Source organism: Schistocerca gregaria, chromosome 7, assembly GCF_023897955.1.
Source record: "Schistocerca gregaria isolate iqSchGreg1 chromosome 7, iqSchGreg1.2, whole genome shotgun sequence".
Taxonomy (NCBI): domain Eukaryota; kingdom Metazoa; phylum Arthropoda; class Insecta; order Orthoptera; family Acrididae; genus Schistocerca; species Schistocerca gregaria.
In genome coordinates, this window is record NC_064926.1 from 284,047,393 (window position 1) to 284,068,677 (window position 21,285).

Genomic DNA, 21,285 nt, shown 5'->3' on the forward strand with positions numbered 1-21,285 from the left:
CACACACACACACACACACACATATCCATCCATACATACACAGACACAAGCAGACATATTTAAAGGCAAAGAGTTTGGGCAGAGATGTCAGTCGAGGCAGAAGTGTGGAGGCAAAGATGTTGTTGAAAGACAGGTGAGGTATGAGTGGCGGCAACTTGAAATTAGCAGAGATTGAGGCCTGGTGGATAACGAGAAGAGAGGATATATTGAAGGGCAAGTTCCCATCTCCGGATTTCGGATAGGTTGGTGTTGGTAGGAAGTATCCAGATAACTCGGACGGTGTAACACTGTGCCAAGATGTGCTGGCCGTGCACCAAGGCATGTTTAGCCACAGGGTGATCCTCATTACCAACAAACACTGTCTGTCTGTGTCCATTCTTGCGAATGGACAGTTTGTTTCTGGTCATGGGACTGGATCAGACTCTGAATGTGGCTCTCCAGCAGGGATATGACTTTCTAAAATCCTGCCCCAAAATGAGATCCATCCTTCATGAAATCCTCCCCACTCCACCAAGAGTGTCTTTCCGCCGTCCACCTAACCTTCGTAACCTCTTGGTTCATCCCTATGAAATCCCCAAACCACCTTCCCTACCCTCTGGCTCCTACCCTTGCAAACGCCCCCGGTGTAAAACCTGTCCTATGCACCCTCCCACCACCACCTACTCCAGTCCTGTAACCCGGAAGGTGCACACGATCAAAGGCAGAGCCACATGTGAAAGCACCCATGTGATTTACCAACTGACCTGCTTACACTGTTACGCTTTCTATGTGGGAATGACCAGCAACAAACTATCCATTCGCATGAATGGACACAAGCAGACAGTGTTTGTTGGTAATGAGGATCACCCTGTGGCTAAACATGCCTTGGTGCACGGCCAGCACATCTTGGCACAGTGTTACACCGTCCGAGTTATCTGGATACTTCCTACCAACACCAACCTATCCGAACTCCGGAGATGGGAACTTGCCCTTCAATATATCCTCTCTTCTCGTTATCCACCAGGCCTCAATCTCCGCTAATTTCAAGTTGCCGCCACTCATACCTCACCTGTCTTTCAACTACATCTTTGCCTCCACACTTCCGCCTCGACTTACATCTCTGCCCTTACTCCTTGCCTTTAAATATGTCTGCTTGTGTCTGTGTATGTATGGATGGATGTGTGTGTATGTGGGGGGGGGGGGGGGGGGGGGCGCGAGTATATACCTATCCTTTTTTCCCCCTAAGGTAAGTCTTTCCACTCCCGGGATTGGAATGACTCCTTACCCTCTCCCTTAATACCCACATCGTTTCATCTTTCCTTCTCCTTCCCTCTTTCCTGACGAAGCAACCGCCGGTTGCGAAAGCTCGTAATTTTGTGTGTGTGTTTGTGTGTTATTTTATTGTGCCTGTGTACCGGTGCTTTTCTGCTTGGTAAGTCTTGGAATCTTTATTTTTAATAATTTCTGTTTGTGTCTGTGTACGTGCGGATGGATATGTGTGTGTGTGCGAGTGTACACCTGTCCTTTTTTGCCCCTAAGGGAAGTCTTTCCACTCCCGGGACTGGAATGACTCCTTACCCTCTCCCTTAAAACCCACATCCTTTCGTCTTTCCCTCTCCTTCCCTCTTTCCTGAAGAAGCAACCGTCGGTTGCGAAAGCTAGAAATTCTGTGTGTGTGTTTGTGTGTTTTATTTATTCTGCCTATCTACCGGCGCTTTCCCGCTTGGTAAGTCTTGGAATCTTCAATTATTGTCCCCCTTTATGTGTGTGATTTGTACTTGTGTAAATTTGTGTTTGTGTTTTTTTTATTGTAGAAAATGCCATTTTGCCTGAAAGGTCAGGTATATAGCAATCTTTTTGTCGTGCCTGTCTACAACTCAGTGCCCCCTCTATATTGCGAGTATCAATCAGTCCTTTTCAAAATATTGTTGTTATTCCATCCTGGATTTTCCATTGGTTAGTAATAAAATGATTTATTCTAAACAACAATATATAATAATATGATGATTGATTGATTTTTTTTTAATAAATAGGTAGGCGGTTGAAGCTGCTCAGTTGCTAACTGGGACTGAATCTGTGAGTGTAATTGTATCTGTGATGTTTGTCTTATGCCTAAAGAAAACAAAAGAAAATTTGGAAGGAGATTGTTTTGGTGTTTTGGAAGAGAGAATCAAGGTGCTGCTAATACTGCACTGAAGATGTCTATAATTATGATGGTAAAAACTAGTTTTTATTCCTCCAACATAGTTGCCATTATCATTCACATGTAGTGAGATGATCTGGCTATTTTCCAAGTAAATTACCTGCTGAACTAATTTCCATATAAATGATTATTTTTGTAATTTTTTATTTGTGTAGCTATGTTTTAAAATAAAGTGATACAAGAAATAAACAAAAACCTCTAGTCAGTATAAATATTATCCTGGGACATGTATAAATTAGATTTTGGAAAACTAGGGTATTTTAAATATTATCGCTGGCCTGCACATGTAACAAACACTTCAAAATTATCCTTCCGCCATTTAGTTTTTATCATTTCATTACAACTTAACAGCATAATGGTCAGCTGAAACATGGTATGAAGTTTCCCACTATTCTAAAAGTATATCTGTGGTAATGGGGGAAGTGGGGGGGGGGGGGGGATGGTACTTTTTTCAAGCTGCAAAAGTTTCTCCTTAACTATATACAGCGTAAACCAGAATTGCACTGACAAACTTTCAGAGGTGGTAGTATGTATCCTAAAAAAGAAATGTCCAGTAAATGTGGGCTTTAAAATGCCCAGCATAAACAAAAATTACACTGACGAACTTTCAGATGTGATAGTATATGCCCTAAAAGGAAATGTCCAATAAACATGTGCTCCACAAAGCATATACCATAAAAGCTGTGAGCACTTGTTCATCTTTGCTACCATGACACACATCTCTTCCACTAAGAGCTCATTGCTTTCCATATTTTTGAGAGGTAGTAATATGGGTGAAAATGAGAGAAATTTTTAATAAATATGGTTCTGAAATGCATGTCTTAAGAGCTGAGCTGAAAGTTTGTTGGAGTTCTTGTTCACCCCATATAAATACTCACCATAGAATACATAATTCCCTACATGTGCCTCGTTAAGCTTCTCCAAAACTTTGTGGTCTTCAGCATTTACACTGGCACTCATTGATGGTGTGGATCCAATAGAAATGATTGGGCATGTAAAACCCCTCTGCACAAGCTCCTCACTAAGTTTCACTACACGCTCAGCTGTACGATTGCGCACAGCTGACACCTCTGTTAGTGAGCTCGTGTGATATGAATCTCCACAGTGAGCATACAATCCCTGAAGCTTCACTGATGGCTGAAGGGCTTTACATATCGCTACAGCCATTTCTGTGTCAGACCACCGAACACCAGCTATGTTGGAAGAAAAACAGGAGTTCACATCATGTATAAGATACAGCAAATGCATTAAATCAATAAAATAAATTATGAATAACAACTAAAGAAATAAACATTTTCATGACTACACAAAAATGACAGCAATAATTTCTTTACTCTGGATTTTTATTGGGAACAAAAGCACCAGGAACCAAGCCCAACCTGTTCCAGTTACTTTTTCGGGTTCAAACCATGTCACCAGTTAAATTCTTAATAAAAATCATCAGCAGTGCTGGCCGAAGGCTTCTGGCATAAGATTCATCCCTAATTCCACCAACAGCCTTGTCAACGAGGGCTGAGAAGCAGACAAAGTTTCATGGTACTTTCTTGTCCTTGGGGTGGGAAACTGCCCCTAAAGGCAGAAGAATCATCAGTGATCGACGACATGAGGATGCAGAAGGTAACAGAAACCACTGAATTAAACACACACAATATGTATTCAAAGGACATGTGGCCTGTAACTGAAAACGTGTCATGATGATCTCTACATTGTCAAAACATTCAGGCTTGGTCCCCCATTCGGATCTCCAGTAGGTGCTGCCAAGGAGGTGACCATAAGAAAAAGATCGAATAACCAAAGATAGGATAATATTCTACAAGTCACAAAGTGGAATGCCCAAGTCAGAATGTGGTAGGGAAGCTAGAAAATCTGAAAGGGAAATGCTAAGGCTAACTCTAGATGTAGTGGGTCAGTGAAGTGAAATGAAAAGAAGACAACGATTTGTTGTTAGTAATATCAACAAGCAGCAGAAAATGGTACAGTGGAAGTAGGATTCATTATGAAAAGGAATGTAGGATAAAGAATGAGTTCCTATGAACAGTTAAGTGATAGGGTGGTTCTCACCAGAATCAACAGCAAACCAGTGCCAACAACGATAGCTCAGGTATACATGTCACCTTCGTAAACCAAATATGAAGAGATAGAGAAAGTATATGAGGATACCGAATGGATAATTCAGTATGTAAAGGGAAATGAAAATCTAATAGTCATTGGGGACTGGGATGCGGATGTAGGGGAAGAAGCAGAAGCAAGGATTATGGGAGAATACTGGCTTGGTGTCTGTCTGCTTAGCTGGTTGGTAACATGCTTGCCTCTCATTCATTTGGCCCCAGTTCAATTCCCAGCTGGGTCAGAGATTTTCTCCGCTCATGGACTGGGCATCGTGTTGTTCTCATCATCATTTCATCCTCATCATTGGCCACAAGTCGCCCAATGTGGCACAGAATGAAATAAGACTTGCACATGGCGGCCAAGAATGCCATACGATCATTTCATTTCATTGGCTTGGTACTAGGAATGAGAGAAGAGAAAGATGAATTGAGTTCTGTAATAAATTTCAGCTGGTAATGGTGAATACTCTGTTCAAGAATCACAAGAGGAGGAGGTATGCTCGGAAAATGACAGGAGATAAGGGAAGATTTGAGTTAGATTACATCATGATCATAGAGAGATTCTGAAACCAGATATTGGGTTGTAAGGCGTACCTGAGAGCAGATATAAACTCAGATCAAAATTTAGTAGTGATGAAGAGTAGGCTAAAGTTTAAGGGACTTGTCAGGGAGAATCAGTGCGCAAAGTGGCATACGAAAGAACTAAGGAGTAAAGAATGAAGTGATTCGTGCATAAACTTAAAATCAGTAACTCTTCTGGGTAGGCATTTGGTAGAACAAGAAGATACATTCTTTTTTCGTACAACAGTGAAATGCATAACCATAGCTTAAAGTCAATGAATTCAATGAACTGCTCAACAGCACTGTGTACAAAACTTTTCAATCCTAAATTCACACGTGAACACACAAAATGTAATGCAAACAATTAAAATGTTATTGTACCAAAAAATCAATGCACAAAGAAGTGGAATACAGAAGTATTAATGAATGAAGAGGTACACTTGAAGTTTTCTGAGACTATAGATACTGCAATATGGTATAGTTCAGCAGGCAGTTTACTTGAAGTGGAGTGGGCATTTCTAAAAAGGGCAATGGGCAATCACAGAAGCTGGGAAGGAAACCATCGGTACAAAGAAGGTAACTAAGAACAAACCATGGATAACACAAGAAATACTTCATGTGACCAACGAAAGAAGGAAACTCCAGAATACAGAAATGCAAGTCAAGTAAGAATTACATAAATGGGAAGTGTAGGGAAGAAAGGTGAAATAGCTGCACGAAAAATGTGAAGAAATCAAAAGCGAAATGATTGTCAGAAGGACTGACTCAGCATATAGGAAAGTTAAAACATCATTTGGTAAAATTAAAAGAAAGGGTGATAGCATTAAGAGTGCAACAGGAATTCCACTGTTAAATGCAGAGGAGCGAGAGCTGATAGGTGAGTACACTGAAGGCCTCTATGAGGGGAAGGACCTATCTGATTGTGTGATAAAAGAAGACACTGCAGTCAGTCAGTACAGAAGACAGAGGGCATCCAATATTAGAATCAGAATTTAAAAGAGCTCTGAAAGACTTAAAATCAAGTTAGAAGAAAAGGACAGATAACATTCCATCAGGATTTCCAAAATCATTGGGGAAAGTGGCAACAAAATGACTACTCACATTGGTGTGTAAATGGGAGAGGCTGGCAATATAGCATGTGACTTTTGGAAAAATATCATCCACACAATTCCGAAGAGTTCAAGATTCTACAAGTGTGAGAGCTGTCACACAATCAGTTTAACAGCTCATGCATCTCAATTTCTTGAAGAATAGTATACAGAAGAATGGAAAAGAAAGTTGAGGATGTTTTTAATGACAATCAGTTTGGCTTTATGGAATCTAAGGGCACAAGAGAGGCAATCCTGAAATTGCTGTTGTTAATGGAAGCAAGACTAAAGAAAAATCAAGACACATTCATAGGATTTGTTGACCTGGAGAAAGTGTTCAACAATGTAAAATGGAGCAAAATGTTCAAAATTCTGAGAAAAATAAGGGTAACCTATAGGGAAATAGGGGTAATATACAATATGTACAAGAACCAAGAGGGAATAATAAGAGTGGAAGATCAAGTATGAAGTGCTCGGATTAAAAAGGGTGAAAGCCAGGGATGTAGTCTTTCACCCCTAATGTTCAATCTATATATCGAAGAAGCAATGATGGATAGTGGAAAAAAAAGCTTCAGGAGAGGAATTGAAATTCAAGGTGAAAGAATGTAATTGATGATATTCACTGATGACATTGCTATCTTCAGTGAAAGTGAAGAAGAATAACAGGATTTGCTGAATGGAATGAACAATCTAATAAGTATAAAATATGGATTGAGAGTAAATTGAAGAAAGACAAAAGTAATGAGAAGTAGCAGGATTGAGAATAGTGAGAAGCTAAACATCAGGATTGGTGATCATGAAGTAGATGAAGTAAAGGAATTCTGCTACCTAGGCAGCAAAATACCTATGACAGATGGAGGAAGGTGGACATAAAAAGTAGACAAGAATGTGCTAAAAGAGCATTCCTAGCCATGAGCTGTCTACTAATAACATATATAGACCTTAATTTGAGGAATAAATTTCTGAGAATGTATATTTGGAGCACAGCATTGTATGGTAGTGAAACATGGACTGTAGGAATATATCTGGAGCACAGCATTGTATGGTAGTGAAACATGGACTGTAGGAAAACCAGAAAAGAAGAGACTCAAAGCATTTGAGATGTGGTACTAAGGAAGTGTGTTGAAAATCAAGTGGACTGATGAGGTAAGGAAAGAGGAGGTTCTCTGCAGAAATTCTGAGGAAAGGAATATATGGAAAACACTAACAAGAAGAAGAGACAGTAGCAGGACATCAGTTAAGACATCAGGGAATAACATCCATGGTACTAGATGGGAGCTGTATAAGATAAAAATTTTAGAGGAAAACAGAGATTGAAATACATCCAGAAAATAATAAAGGGCACAGGTTGCAAATGCTACTCTGAGATGAAGAGGTTGGTACAGGAGAGGAATTCATGGCAGTCATAAGACTGAAGACTCAAAAAATGTGAATGATCATTTGACTCACGGGAAAGTGTCACAGAAATGTTGAAAAACTTGAATCTGTATATGCTTGAAAATACAAAGAACATATTCCACAAAAGCCTACTTACAGTTTCAATAATTAGTAGTAAGTGAAAAATAAAAGAAACATTCAGTTACCTACTATATGAATACCAAACAGGATTCTGTAAAAAACATACCACAACATCCGCCACAATAAAAGTAACAGGTGACCTGACGCTTGCCATGGATGCACAAGAGGAAGCTATCATGTGCTTCTTGCACTTCAGCAAATGCTGTCAGTTTTGAAATTTTACTTGCCAAATTTAGCAGCCTAAATTTCTTGCCATGAACAGTGCAATGATTTCGCTCATACCCGATGTCTTGCCAACAATGTGTCTCCTGTCCAGCAGAATAAAAGTAACAATGGAGGCAGGGTGTATCAGGTGTTCCTCAGGGTTCGGTATTAGGACCTATACAGTTTTCATTATATGTAAATGATGTATCATCTGTTTTGTCATATTACAAACAGCACATGTATGCTGATGACCTCCAGTTGCACCTATGTGCAAGACCAATAAACCTGAAGACAGCTATCAAAAATCTCAATACCAACCTGTGTACACTATCAGAATGGGCACACAATATAGGATTAAAGCTCAACCCATCCAAAACCTAAGTGGTATTGGTTGGTCATTTTAGGCTCATCAACCCTAAATGTCACAAATATCAACTTGTTTCATTTAGCAAATAGTCTAGGAGTAATAATAGATGAAAATTTAAATTGGACTGAGCATGTAACTGCATTGTGCAAAAAGGCATCACTATCTCTCCCTAAAAAAATATAAAAAGCTGTTCCATCTTGATCAAAAAAACAAACTTGTACAGACACTTATATTTCCAATTATTGATTACAGCAATGTTATCCTGCAAGAGCTTTCTCAAGAAAGCTCATGGCTCAGGGTATTGCTTATGAATGCCTGTGTTCTTTATATCTGTGATGTCTGATGCTTTGATCATATTTCACTATCATATGCGCAGCTATCTTTGCTGCGTGCAGTCAAGTGCACAGATCTCCATACCCTTTGTTTTCTATACTGCCTTATCAATGAACTATGTCCCTTATATCTCTTCCTGACCTTAATGATCTTATCTGAACATTGTGACAAGGACCAGTTCCCATTAGAGCAAAATTCTTTCTGTCCCACTCCATCATTTAGCCACTTTCTCGAGATCCTTCTCAATAGCAGGAATCTGAATCTGGAATAACCTCCTATACTATATCAGGGAACTGAATAATATCTCCAGCTTAAGAACAAAGTTAATGACATGTCTACTAAAGCAACATAAGGATTACCATTTGTCCCTGTAAGCAGTCATTACCCTTACACATTCTTCTTCCCAACTTGATCTTCCTCTTTTCCCAGTACTCTTAGCTGCTGCAGTCTCATTAAATTTCTATTTCTTGGAACTTACTACATCAGAAAACATTTATCTCATATCTTTTTATATCTTCCACCATCATTATTGTTATTACTACTTCTACTACTACTGCTACAATTATCATTATTAGTGGCAGTAGCTGTGCAGTAGTACAAGTACTACCAGCATTCATTCATTAGTTTATAGCCAATATTCTTTACTCACATAGCCACTTCAGACACTCAAATCATTTATTACTATTTGGCATATTAAAATTGTTATTTCTTAGAAATCTTGATGCAAAAATGGTACTGTATGTCTGAAACCCTGCTCCAGTGTAAGAGAGGGCCTGATGACGCTATCAGATCAGGTTAAATAAATAAATAACTACACAGTCCAGTCACATTAATGTGACCACTGCCTATGTTCAAAATCAATGTGCAACAACCATTCACAGACACCAGGTGGCAGCACTAGCATTGGATGATATATAAAGTGTGTCGGAGATGTGGAAAAAAGTGCAGTTGTTGTCATATTCGGAAAACAGAGCGATTTATCTGACAATCAAAGGGGGGTGCAACCATTTCCAGAATGGCTACGTTATAAAAAGTTCACTTGCTGCCATGGTTCAAGTATATCGTACATGGCAAAATGGTGCTATTCAAAGCTGACACCAAGGCAATTGTGGTATACCACAGGTCACATATGACTAGAGTGAACAACAACTGTGGAGATGTGTATGGGCAAGCAGACATGCAACCACTGAGCAACTGACCACTCAGATGAACCAAGGAGCTATCAACAATGACTGTTCATCTAATGTTGCTGTGTATGGGCCTCCATATCAGGCACCTGATTCATGCACCCATGCTGACTGCTGTTAATCAGTGACAAAGGCTCAAATTTGCAAGCCAGTATCTCAACTGGATGTCTACTGAATGGCAGCAGATGGCCCCTGCAGACGAAACACCTTTTATGCAGACGAAACACCTTTTATGCCCGATCAGACAGAAAGCAAAGACCATGCAACAATTGTCAGAAGGGTCCAAGCTGAAAGAGGAAACATTATAATATGGGAATGTTTTCGTGCCCTTGGATGATCTTGTCATTCTGGAAGGCACAAGTATGCATCTATCCTTGCGGACAACATCCACTCATACATGCAGTTTGTTTTTCCTTGGCATGATGGCATTAGTAGCACAACAACACAGTAAGTCAAACAGTGTGCAGAGTATGTGTGTGGTCTGAAGAGCACCAGGATGTGTTTACCGTACTCCCTTGGCCACCAAACTCCCTGGATTTAAACTCAATCAAAAACTGTGGGACCACCTCATTCGGGTTGTTCGCACCATGGATTGTCAACCGAGGAACTTAGTGCAGCTGGCCACAGTACTCCACTCAGCATGCTTCCATATCCATTTTTGTACCTTCCAGACCCCCATTGACTCTCTTCCTATATGTCTTTTAGTGATCCACGCTGCAAGAGGTGGTTATTCTGGCTTTTGACAGGCGGTCACATTAATGTGACTGGACAGTGTGTCTCTCCTATAGAGACTGTGAAGACAAGATACAGAGGTTTTCAAATAGTAATTCTTCACACAGTGTACATAGAAATGGAACAGGAAGAAGCCCTAACATGTCACACAGTGGGTGGCACCGTCTGCCAAAAACTCAAGGGGAGCCAGAACGATGAAAATTAATGATTTTTTTTTTTTTTTTTCATTATAAAATTGTTTGGTGTTTTCTGATCAAAAAAATCAAGTTTCACCCTTCTAAGTGAATTCTAATTTGACGCGCCATGTAAACGGCTGTAGCAACTTGGTGCGTCACCTCTGGCGGCGCCGCTCGCTGGCTGCAAGCAGGGTATCTTTACGGAATTAGACAGTGATTTGTTTTCCAACATTGTATGGCTTTATTTCTGTGACAGGTGACTGTTCATATCAGTAAACATAAATGCTATACCAAGTGTGTTGACTTGTGGAATTTGCTTTGTGTTGTGTAGCTGTTCAATTTTGCATATTTGACAAATTTTGCTCATACCTGTTTTGTGTATTTGGTTTGTGGATATCAATACATACTTTCAGCAATCGAGCATTTAAGAAAAGGCACAATGAGTGGAAGAAGAAATCTTTTGTTGTTTCAAAGGGAGATGCTGCTCAGACTGCTTCACCAACTACTCCAAATGAATGTGATAGAACTTCTTCCAGCAAGGAACTTTGTGACAGCAAAGAAAAATTTTGAGAACTATGAATGTGACAGTGTTGATGTGAATGAAACAGTTAACATTTCCTTGCTCTCTAATATTTTGAAACATAACGTATTATGCCAAGTTTGCAAAGAAAGAGGGCTAGAACTGAAAATAACTTCATACATTGGTTTAGCACGTAAAATGTTATTGAAGTGTAACAAATGTGCTGCAGAAGTTTCGTTTTCTAATTCTAACAGTATTCCTAATAGTGGAAAGGTGGTGTATGATATAAATATTAGGCAAGTGTATGGCTTGGGCAGTGCTGCAGGGAAAATGTTATGTGGAATTGTGAACTTTCCAAAACCACCAACCAAGTTTGGATTTTATAATAAATTGGTGGAATCTTCTGCTGAGGATATTGCTCAAGCAACAATGAAGGAAGCAGTTGAAGAAGCTGTGACATATTATGGGAATTGTAAAGATGTAACTGTTGCTTTAGATGGATCATGGCAATGTAGAGGTCATAAATCTGTAAATGGAGTTGTGGCAGCAACCAGTGGAGACAGTTGCGAAGTAATTGATGTTGCTATTCTCTCAAAACATTGTAGATGTAAGGGCAATATCAAGGATGAACATAGTGAAAGTTGTGAAGCAAATTTTTACGGCACAAGTGGGGCGATGGAAGTAGAGGGAGTGAAAGAAATTTTTTCCATACCACAGGAGTGATATAATGTACGATACACTAACTATCTAGGAGATGGTGATTCTAAGGGATATAAAGCTGTAGAGAAACTCAAACCTTATGGAAATGAAATTTATATTAAAAAAACAGGAGTGCATTTGACATATGCAGAAGCGCATGGGGACTTGCGCAAACTAAAGCAAACATTAGGATCCCAGAAGCTTAGTGATGGTAAGACCCTTGGAGGAAGAGGAAGATTACAGATGAAGCTATTGATAGATTGCAGAGGTATTATGGGTGTGCAATTAGGCAAAATACAAGAAGCATTGAGAATATGAGGAGGGCAGCATAGGCATTATTTTTTCATACTGCATCAACAAATGAGCACCCACAACTTGCACTGTGCCCCACAGGTGATACTCATGGCGTAAGTACCAATTAAGAAAGGAATATGCCCATAAAACAGTTTGCCAAATGCTGTAATTGATGTAATTAAGCCCATATTCAGAGATTTATCACAGCCAAGATTATTGGAAAAGTGTTTACATGGGAAAACACAAAATCCAAATGAAAGTGTAAATAATTTAATTTGGATTAGGATTCCCAAAAGAGTGTTTATACAGATAAAACATTGCATTTGGGAGTGTATGATGCAGTGGCAACATGCAATGAAGGAAACATTATCAAATGTGATGTGCTGAAATGTTTAGGTTTCCAACTAGGGCACAACACCATTTCCACAATGCACCTAATTGACAAAGAAAGACTAAGAGGTACAGGAAGAAGAGACAAAAGCCTACAACATGCAGCAAAAGGGAAGAAAAGACCAATGAAAAGAAAACTAACACTGGAAAAAGAAGAGGATGCTGCTAATCCATCATATGGGGCAGGAATGTATTAAAAAACTTCGGAAGCCATTTTCTAATTTTCATCTTTGAGGAACATTTTCTGAAAAACTGCTAACAGTATATCAATTAAATTTATGCTACATGTTGTTTACTTCTTTTCCTTCATTTTTGTAACAAATTGTAAAAAATATTGTATAATTCAATAGTCATAGAAGAAAAAGTGGAAAATTTTAGAGAAAAAAAATAAGCATCTGTTTAAAAAATTGTAAAACAAAAACCTATAAATATTTCTTAACATGGCACTATAACTTTGTAGAGAAATATTCACTGAACATTAGGCCAAATTTCAGAGCAATATGTTTAATGGTTTTAGAAAAAATGTTCTTTCTATTTGCTAAAATTAACATAGAGGAGATGGATCGTTCCAGCTCCCCTTCACTGTGGGTGTTAGAATATGGTTGTAGATGTAGAAACACAATGGGTCTTTGAGGATCAAGATATTTATCAATTAAACAAAATTCTTGCAGCCTTAGGACAGAGTGTAGCAAGAATTTTGATAGTCATTCCTCCTCAAATTCCAGCTCCCTATTATGGAAAAAATAAATAAACTTGGCAAAGCAAGTGATATTGAACACTAAGATGCCAGTAGTTGCAAGACAAAATGATACAAAGTTAAAATCATTGGCTAATGAATTCAATAAATTCTTCATAGCTTTAGCTGGAAACAAAAATAGTCCATTAAATGCAAAGCCAATAAACTTACCTAAATATCCACCATCAGACATAAGTTTTGCCAACTCTTATGTTAGACCATGAAAACCATTAGGTCACTAAAAAGTAGTAACTCTACTGGCTACTTTGGTATCTCAGCCAAAGTACTGATATCTTATTCTGACTTGACAGTGCCAACCTTTAGTTACATTTATAATCAGGATGAGTTAAGCAGTATGTCCTGAAAGACTTAAGTGTCCAATAGTACTACCAATATACAAAACAACACACTTCTTCCATTGTTCTCATAAAGTTTTGAGAATGTAGATTACAACAGAATTCTGGATCATCTTTCAGAAAATAACCTTTTAACAACAGCTCAGTTTGGCTGCTGTAGAGGCTTCCCTACTGAGGATACGATATGAAATCTCACAAATACAATTATAGTAGAGCTGAAAAATAAAAATTACAATGCTGGCATTTTCCATGAACTTGTCAAGGCTTTCAATTGTGCACATCATAAAATTCTGCTAGGAAAACAAAAAAGTTATGGTATTAAAGATCCTCCCCATGCGTACATGGAGTCATATCTTAATGATAAAAAACAGAGGGTCATACTACCAAACAGAGCAACAGGCACAAGATCAAATAAGAGTGGGAAGTGTTAAGTACAGAATGCCATGAGGGGAGTTGTCCAGGAGCAATGATTTTTCATTAGATTTAAAACTTGGTTTGCAACTGTCAGACATTTTAAGTTATAGGGCAAATCCACACACACACACACACACACACACACACACACACACACACACACCACTGTTCTTCTCTCATTTTAATGAATACAGTTTTTCAAAATTCGGTACATTCAACAATGTTTTTTTTAACAATTTGTGTATATATATTAAACTAATGATGTTTGGTATCATATAAAAGAAATTTAAAAGAGCTTTCCAATGAAGTAAATTTTATTGTTCTAGCTTAATTACAACACGAGTTGTAAGGAAAACAACATTGTTCCCCGAGTCAAATATTTGTCATCTTTTCTATTCTTAAAGATCCATTACTCAGTAACTTTTCGTCAGAAAAATGTGAAAAAATTAATTTGTGTCATAATTTGTGAGTAATATATGCATACTTAATTTCAAAAAAATCTGAGAGGGTCAGGTTGTAGCACTTGTTGATTTGACATGGAATTGCCCCCCTGTAATAGACCTAGGTGAAAGACCTGTCCCATACATCCTCCTACGATCACCTACTCCAGTCCGGTCACTAACATCGCCTATACCATCAAAGGCAGGCCTACCTGTGAAACCAGTCATGTGATTTACAAGCTAAGCTGCAACCACTGTGCTGCATTCTATGTAGGCATGACAACCAACAAGCTGTCTGTCTGCATGAACAGCCAACGACAAACTGGGACCAAAAAACAAGTGGACCATCCTGTTGCTGAACATGCTGCCAAACATGATATCCCTCATCTCAATGACTGCTTCACAGCCTGTGCCATACGGCTCCTTCCCACCAACACCAGCTTTTCCTAATTGTGCAGGTGGGAACTTTCCCTGCAATACATCCTACATTCCCATAACCCTCCTGGCCTCAACCTTCGTTAGTCACTGTCCTCACCCATCCAGCCCCCTCCTTGTTCCCATTCCAGCACTACACAGCCATCATTTCACTGCCACACCCAGTCTTTTAATTTCTTTTCTTTTTATTTCTCTCCTTTCCACTACTTACCCCCTTCCCCTCCGCACATTCTCTCCTGCCCTCCATCTAAACTGCAACACTTCACTGTCTGCCAATCCCTCCATACTATCCCTCCCCCTCCTCGCCCCACCCTCCTCCTAATCCCCACCCAATTGTCACTCCCATCATGCACTGGTGCTGCTGCTCGCAGTGTGCTTTCAGTTCTCTGAGACTGCAGACATGTGTGCAATTTGCTTTTGCATGAGTGTGTGTGTGCGCGTGTATGTATGTGTTTCTACTGTTGACAAAGGCCTTAATGACCGAAAGCTATAATAGTGTGAATCTTTTTGTTGTGCCTATCGCGACTCAGCAGCTCCACTATATTGTGAGTAGCAACTTTCCTTCTCTGGTATTGTTACATTCCAATCTATGATTAACATACCTGTCGATGGTGTGTATGTGAATGAAGTTACACTGACATCCGAACATATCTTCTGTGTGATTCACTGTTTTGTCAGACAATGTATTACGCCTAAATCTGTTAAAGCAACAAAAATGTCTTCAGTTGTGGCATTTTTCTTCTTTTATCACTTAGTAAATCAAGGATATGGTGGTCATTTTTCTATAAAACTGTAAATATGGCACAATATGGACTATTTGTTTTAAATGAGCATGTTGCTTCTCACAATACCTAGAAACCACTTGACTTAACAGTATATTTCATTCCCCAATAGTCTTAAAAGTCATAGTTTCTTTGCTGTCTGTCATCTGTAGCAAAGGAAATGAATTAATTTGGCAACTTAAAAAGGTTGATCATTGAATTAACCAAGTTCTATTTTAGTGACAAATTATTTTAAAAATTTGTAACACTGAAAAACAGTGCTGTTATAAATACGTAACACACACATACCTCTTGCATATCCTGTATCAACTTTGATGAAAACTGACCATGAAGCTTTGCCAGCAGGTATTGGTGATTTGGCCAATGCTGTTGCTGAATCAACGTTGTCGACCAGCAAGTGAAAGGTTGAGATATGATCTGCAAGTGACTTGGCACGACCAATGTGGAAAGGTGCAAGAGGGAATGCCAATAGAATATCATCCCAACCACAATCTGCGAAGAATTCTGCCTCTCTGAATGTTGAGACAGTGATACATTTTTTCTGACCACCAGTCTGGAGCAGTGCTGCTTCCCTGTGGAAACACAGAGTTTATAGTACAATAACTGTTTGAATAAACAATGCAGCATACTTTGTAAATGTAATAAAAGACAATGTAAATAAAATAGAAAGAAACTTCCACATGGGAAAAATACATTAAAAACAAAGATTCCAAGTCCTACCAAGCGGGAAAGCGCCGGCAGACAGGCACACGAACAAAACACACAAACACACACACAGAATTACCAGCCCTCGCAACCGACGGCTGCCCCCCCAGGAAGGAGAGGGAAAGGCGAAAGGATGTGGGCTTCAAGGGAGAGGGCAAGGAGCCACTCCAATCCCGGGAGCGGAAAGACCTCCCTTAGGGGAAAAAAAAGGACAGGTGTACACTCGCACACACACACACACACACACACACACACATATCCATCCGCACATACACAGACACCAAAAGACTATCATGTTCAAATCACTATAATTTTACTTTCTTGGAATATGGACCCATAGCTTCTATAAATATTTTACATTATTTTACATTTTAACATCTTGCCTTTAGTAGTTAGAATTTAGTTCTACATTTGCAATTTCAATATTAAGCCATTTTCAAGTATAAGATTTTGACGTACAGGTTTTATGTTGGACAGAGATAACAATATATATAACAACATTGTTATCCCTCTTAAAGTAAACTTATATGTCAACATCTTATATAATAATAAAAATAAAAATAATCTCTGTATATAAAAAGCAACATCCTGACTGAATCATCATCATCCAGCCCAAATCACTTAGGATAAAAACCTGAAATTTGGAGAAGGTGTGGATCTTATACTGTAGGCTTTGTTTAAGATGGGATTTTTCAAAATTCAAACCCTAAGGAGGTGAAATGGAGGATGATGGATTTTTTAAAATATGTTGCTATTAATGCAATTTTAAAGCTTGACCTATGAAAATTGTTATTTGGTTTCTCGGTCAGAAAAAAAACAAATATAGGCTTCAGCATTTTTGGAAATTTAATTCATGGTGAAATTGCAGGTGGAAGCTTTGTTTCAAAATTTATCATTATTAAAGAACTATTAAAGTATTTTTATAGCTACGTCTATGAACACTGGTATTTGACTTCTTGGTTACAAATAAAAAAATACATGTTTCAGTGTTTTTGGAAATTGAACTGCTAAGGGTGTAAAATAGGGGATGAGATTTTTCATAATTTTTTTTACTATGACAGCACATTTAAAGACAATGAAAATTTAATTTTGGCTTCTCAGCTAGAAATTAAAAAAAAATAAGTGTTTCACAGTTTTTGGAAATTCAAGCCCTATGGAGGTGAAACAAGGTATGAAAATTTTATGCAAATATTTCACTGTGGAAGCATTTTTGAAGCTAAATATGTGAAAATTGGTGTTTGGCTTCTCAGTCAGAGATGAAAAAATACATGTTCACTGTTTTTGGAAATCCAACCCCTAAGTGGTGAAATAGGGTCAGTGTGATTGAGTAACTCATCACCACACAGCCCAAACTGCAAATGATAGAAACTTGAAGCTTGGAGAGGGTGGATCTTGTACTGTAGGCATCCTTCAAAAAGATTTTGTCCAAAATTCCACTCCTAAGGAGATGAAATAGGGGATGGAAGGCTTTTTTGAAAGTATGTTGCTATCAAGGGGATTCTGAATCAAGAACTACGCAAACTGGTATGTGGTTTCTCAGTCAGAAAATAAGAAATACATGTATTAGAATTTTTGGAAAATCAGCTACTAAGGGGGTTAAAAAGTGGGTGGAAGTGTTTTTGAAAAAAAAACTAAAGGTGTACTAAAGGATTTTTAAGGCTACATCTATGACAATTGGTATTTGACTTACTGGTGAAAAGTAAAAGTAAAAAACAAAAATATTTCAGTGTTCTGGAAACTCAACCCCTAAGGGAAAATTTTTAAGAAAATGTTATATATCTAAAAACAAAGATGATGTAACTTACCAAACGAAAGCGTTGGCATGTTGATAGACACACAAACAACACAAATACACACACAAAAATCAAGCTTTCGCAACCAACGGTTGCTTCATCAGGAATGAGGGTAGGAGAGGGAAAGACGAAAGGATGTGGGTTTTAAGGGAGAGGGTAAGGAGTCATTCCAATCCCGGTAGCAGAAAGACTTATCTTAGGGGGAAAAAAGGACAGGTATACACTCGCGCACGCGCACACACACACATACACACACACACACACACACACACACACACACACACACACACACACATTCCATCCGCACATACACAGACACAAGCAGACATTTGTAACGGCCTTTACAAATGTTTGCTTATATCTGTATATGTGCGGATGGATGTTACATCATCTTTACTTTTAGATATATTTTTCCCACGTGGAATGTTTCCCTCTATTATATTCATATCATTAACAAGAAAATGTTTTGTTACATAAAAAAATTAAAGTTAAATTTGTGGAAACTGGTATTTCAGTTCTTGTTTACATCTAAAGAAATATTTGTTAGAGGATGAAAATTGCTATATCTCCACATGAACATAAAAGGCATGATTAATCAAAATCTTTGGACTGCAGCTACCAGAATCGCTTTTCAGTCAGATATACATTTAGGAAAGACCATGTTTATATGACCTTAATTAGTGTGAAAAGCTTAGAAGGCTGCTTCCTCAGGAAAGAGGGAAGGAAAAGGAAAGATGAAAGGATGTGGGTTTTAAGGGAGAGGGTAAGGAGTCATTCCAATCCCGGGAGCGGAAAGACTTACCTTAGGGGGAAAAAATGATAGGTATATACTCGCGCGCGCGCACACACACACACACACACACACACACACACACACACACACACACACACACACATATCCATCCATACATACACAGACACAAGCAGACATATTTAAAGGCAAAGAGTAAGGGCAGAGATGTAAGTCGAGGCGGAAGTGTGGAGGCAAAGATGTTGTTGAAAGGCAGGTGAGGTATGAGTGGCGGCAACTTGAAATTAGCAAAGATTGAGGCCTGGTGGATAACGAGAAGAGAGGATATATTGAAGGGCAAGTTCCCATCTCCAGAGTTCGGATAGGTTGGTGTTGGTAGGAAGTATCCAGATAACTCGGATGGTGTAACACTATGCCAAGATGTGCTGGCCATGCACCAAGGCATGTTTAGCCACAGGGTGATCCTCATTACCAACAAACACTGTCTGCTTGTGTCCATTCATGCGAATGGACAGTTTGTTGCTGGTCATTCCCACATAGAAAGCGTCACAGTGTAGGCAGGTCAGTTGGAAAATCACATGGGTGCTTTCACACGTGGCTCTGCCTTTGATCGTGTGCACCTTCCGGGTTACAGGACTGGAGTAAGTGGTGGTGGGAGGGTGCATAGGACAGGTTTTACACTGGGGGCGTTTGCAAGGGTAGGAGCCAGAGGGTAGGGAAGGTGGTTTGGGGGTTTCCAAATTTTTCTTTTGTTTCCTTTACTGCTTGCTCAATACACAGATTGAATAACATCGGGGAGAGGCTACAACCCTGTCTTTCGCAAACACTGCTTCCCTTTCATGCCCCTCGACTCTAATAACTGCCATCTGGTTCCTGTACAAATTGTAAATAGCCTTTCGCTGCCTGTATTTTACCCCTGCCACTTTCAGAATTTGAAAGAGAGTATTCCAGTCAACATTGTCAAAAGCTTTCTCTAAGTCTACAAATGCCAGAAACGTAGGTTTGCCTTTTCTTAATCTTTCTTCTAAGATAAGTCGTAAGGTCAGTATTGCCTCACGTGTTCCAACATTTTGACGGAATCCAAACTGATCCTCCCCGATGTCCGCATCTACCAGTTTTTCCATTCGTCTGTAAAGAATTCGCGTTAGTATTTTGCAGCTGTGACTTATTAAACTGATAGTTCGGTAATTTTCACATCTGTCAGCACCTCCTTTCTTTGGGATTGGAATTATTACATTCTTCTTGAAGTCTGAGGGTATTTCGCCTGTCTCATACATCTTGCTTACCAGCTGGTAGAGTTTTGTCCTGACTGGCTCTCCCAAGGCCATCAGTAGTTCTAATGGAATGTTGTCTACTCCGGGCGCCTTGTTTTGACTCAGGTCTTTCAGTGCTCTGTCAAACTCTTCACGCAGTATCTTATCTCCCATTTCATCTTCATTTACATCCTCTTCCATTTCCATAATATTGTCCTCAAGTACATCGCCCTTGTATAAACCTTCTATATACTCCTTCCACCTTTCTGCCTTCCCTTCTTTGCTTAGAACTGGGTTGCCATCTGAGCTCTTGATATTCATACACATGGTTCTCTTCTCACCCAAGGTCTCTTTAATTTTCCTGTAGCAGTATCTATCTTACCCCTAGTGAGATAAGCTTCTACATCCTTACATTTGTCATCTAGCCATCTCTGCTTAGCCATTTTGCACTTCCTGTCGATCTCATTTTTGAGACGTTTGTATTCCTTTTTGCCTGCTTCATTTACAGCATTTTTATATTTTCTCCTTTCATCAATTAAATTCAATATTGCTTCTGTTACCCAAGGATTTCTAGCAGCCCTCGTCTTTTTACCTACTTTATCCTCTACTGCATTCACTACTTCATCCCTCAGAGCTACCCATTCTTCTTCTACTGTGTTTCTTTCCCCCATTCCTGTCAATTGTTCCCTTATTCTCTCCTTGAAACTCTGTACAACCTTTGGTTGATCCCATGTCCTTAAATTCCCACCTTTTTGCAGTTCTTCAGTTTTAACCTACAGGTCATAACCAATAGATTGTGGTCAGAGTCCACATCTGCCCCTGGAAATGTCCTACAATTTAAAACCTGATTCCTAAATCTCTGTCTTGCCATTATATAATCTATCTGATATCTTTTAGTATCTCCAGGATTCTTCCATGTATACAACCTTCTTTTATGATTCTTGAACCGAGTGTTAGCTATGATTAAGTTATGCTCTGTGCAAAATTCAACCAGACGGCTTCCTCTTTCATTTCTTAGCCCCAATCCATAATCAACTACTATGTTTCCTTCTCTCCCTTTTCCTACTGACGAATTCCAGTCACCCATGACTATTAAATTTTCGTCTCCCTTCACTACCTGAATAATTTCTTTTATCTCATCATACATTTCATCAATTTCTTCATTATCTGCAGAGCTAGTTGGCATATAAACTTGTACTACTGTAGTAGACATGAGCTTTGTGTCTATCTTGGCCACAATAATGCGTTCACTATGCTGTTT

The 21,285-nt window shown here is 39.0% G+C and overlaps 1 protein-coding gene across 2 annotated transcripts in view; it reads right to left on the bottom strand.

Moving 5' to 3' along the window:
• The window catches only part of LOC126282115 (D-threo-3-hydroxyaspartate dehydratase-like), a 127,233-nt gene that overhangs the window by 29,164 nt on the left and 76,784 nt on the right, over positions 1–21,285 (bottom strand). For both annotated transcript variants that reach the window (XM_049981582.1, XM_049981581.1), the window contains exons 3-4: positions 15,811–16,094; positions 3,061–3,375 (exon numbers count right to left, since the gene is read on the bottom strand). In XM_049981582.1, the coding sequence (XP_049837539.1) occupies positions 3,061–3,375; positions 15,811–16,094 (599 nt within the window). The remainder of the gene's footprint in view (positions 1–3,060; positions 3,376–15,810; positions 16,095–21,285) is intronic.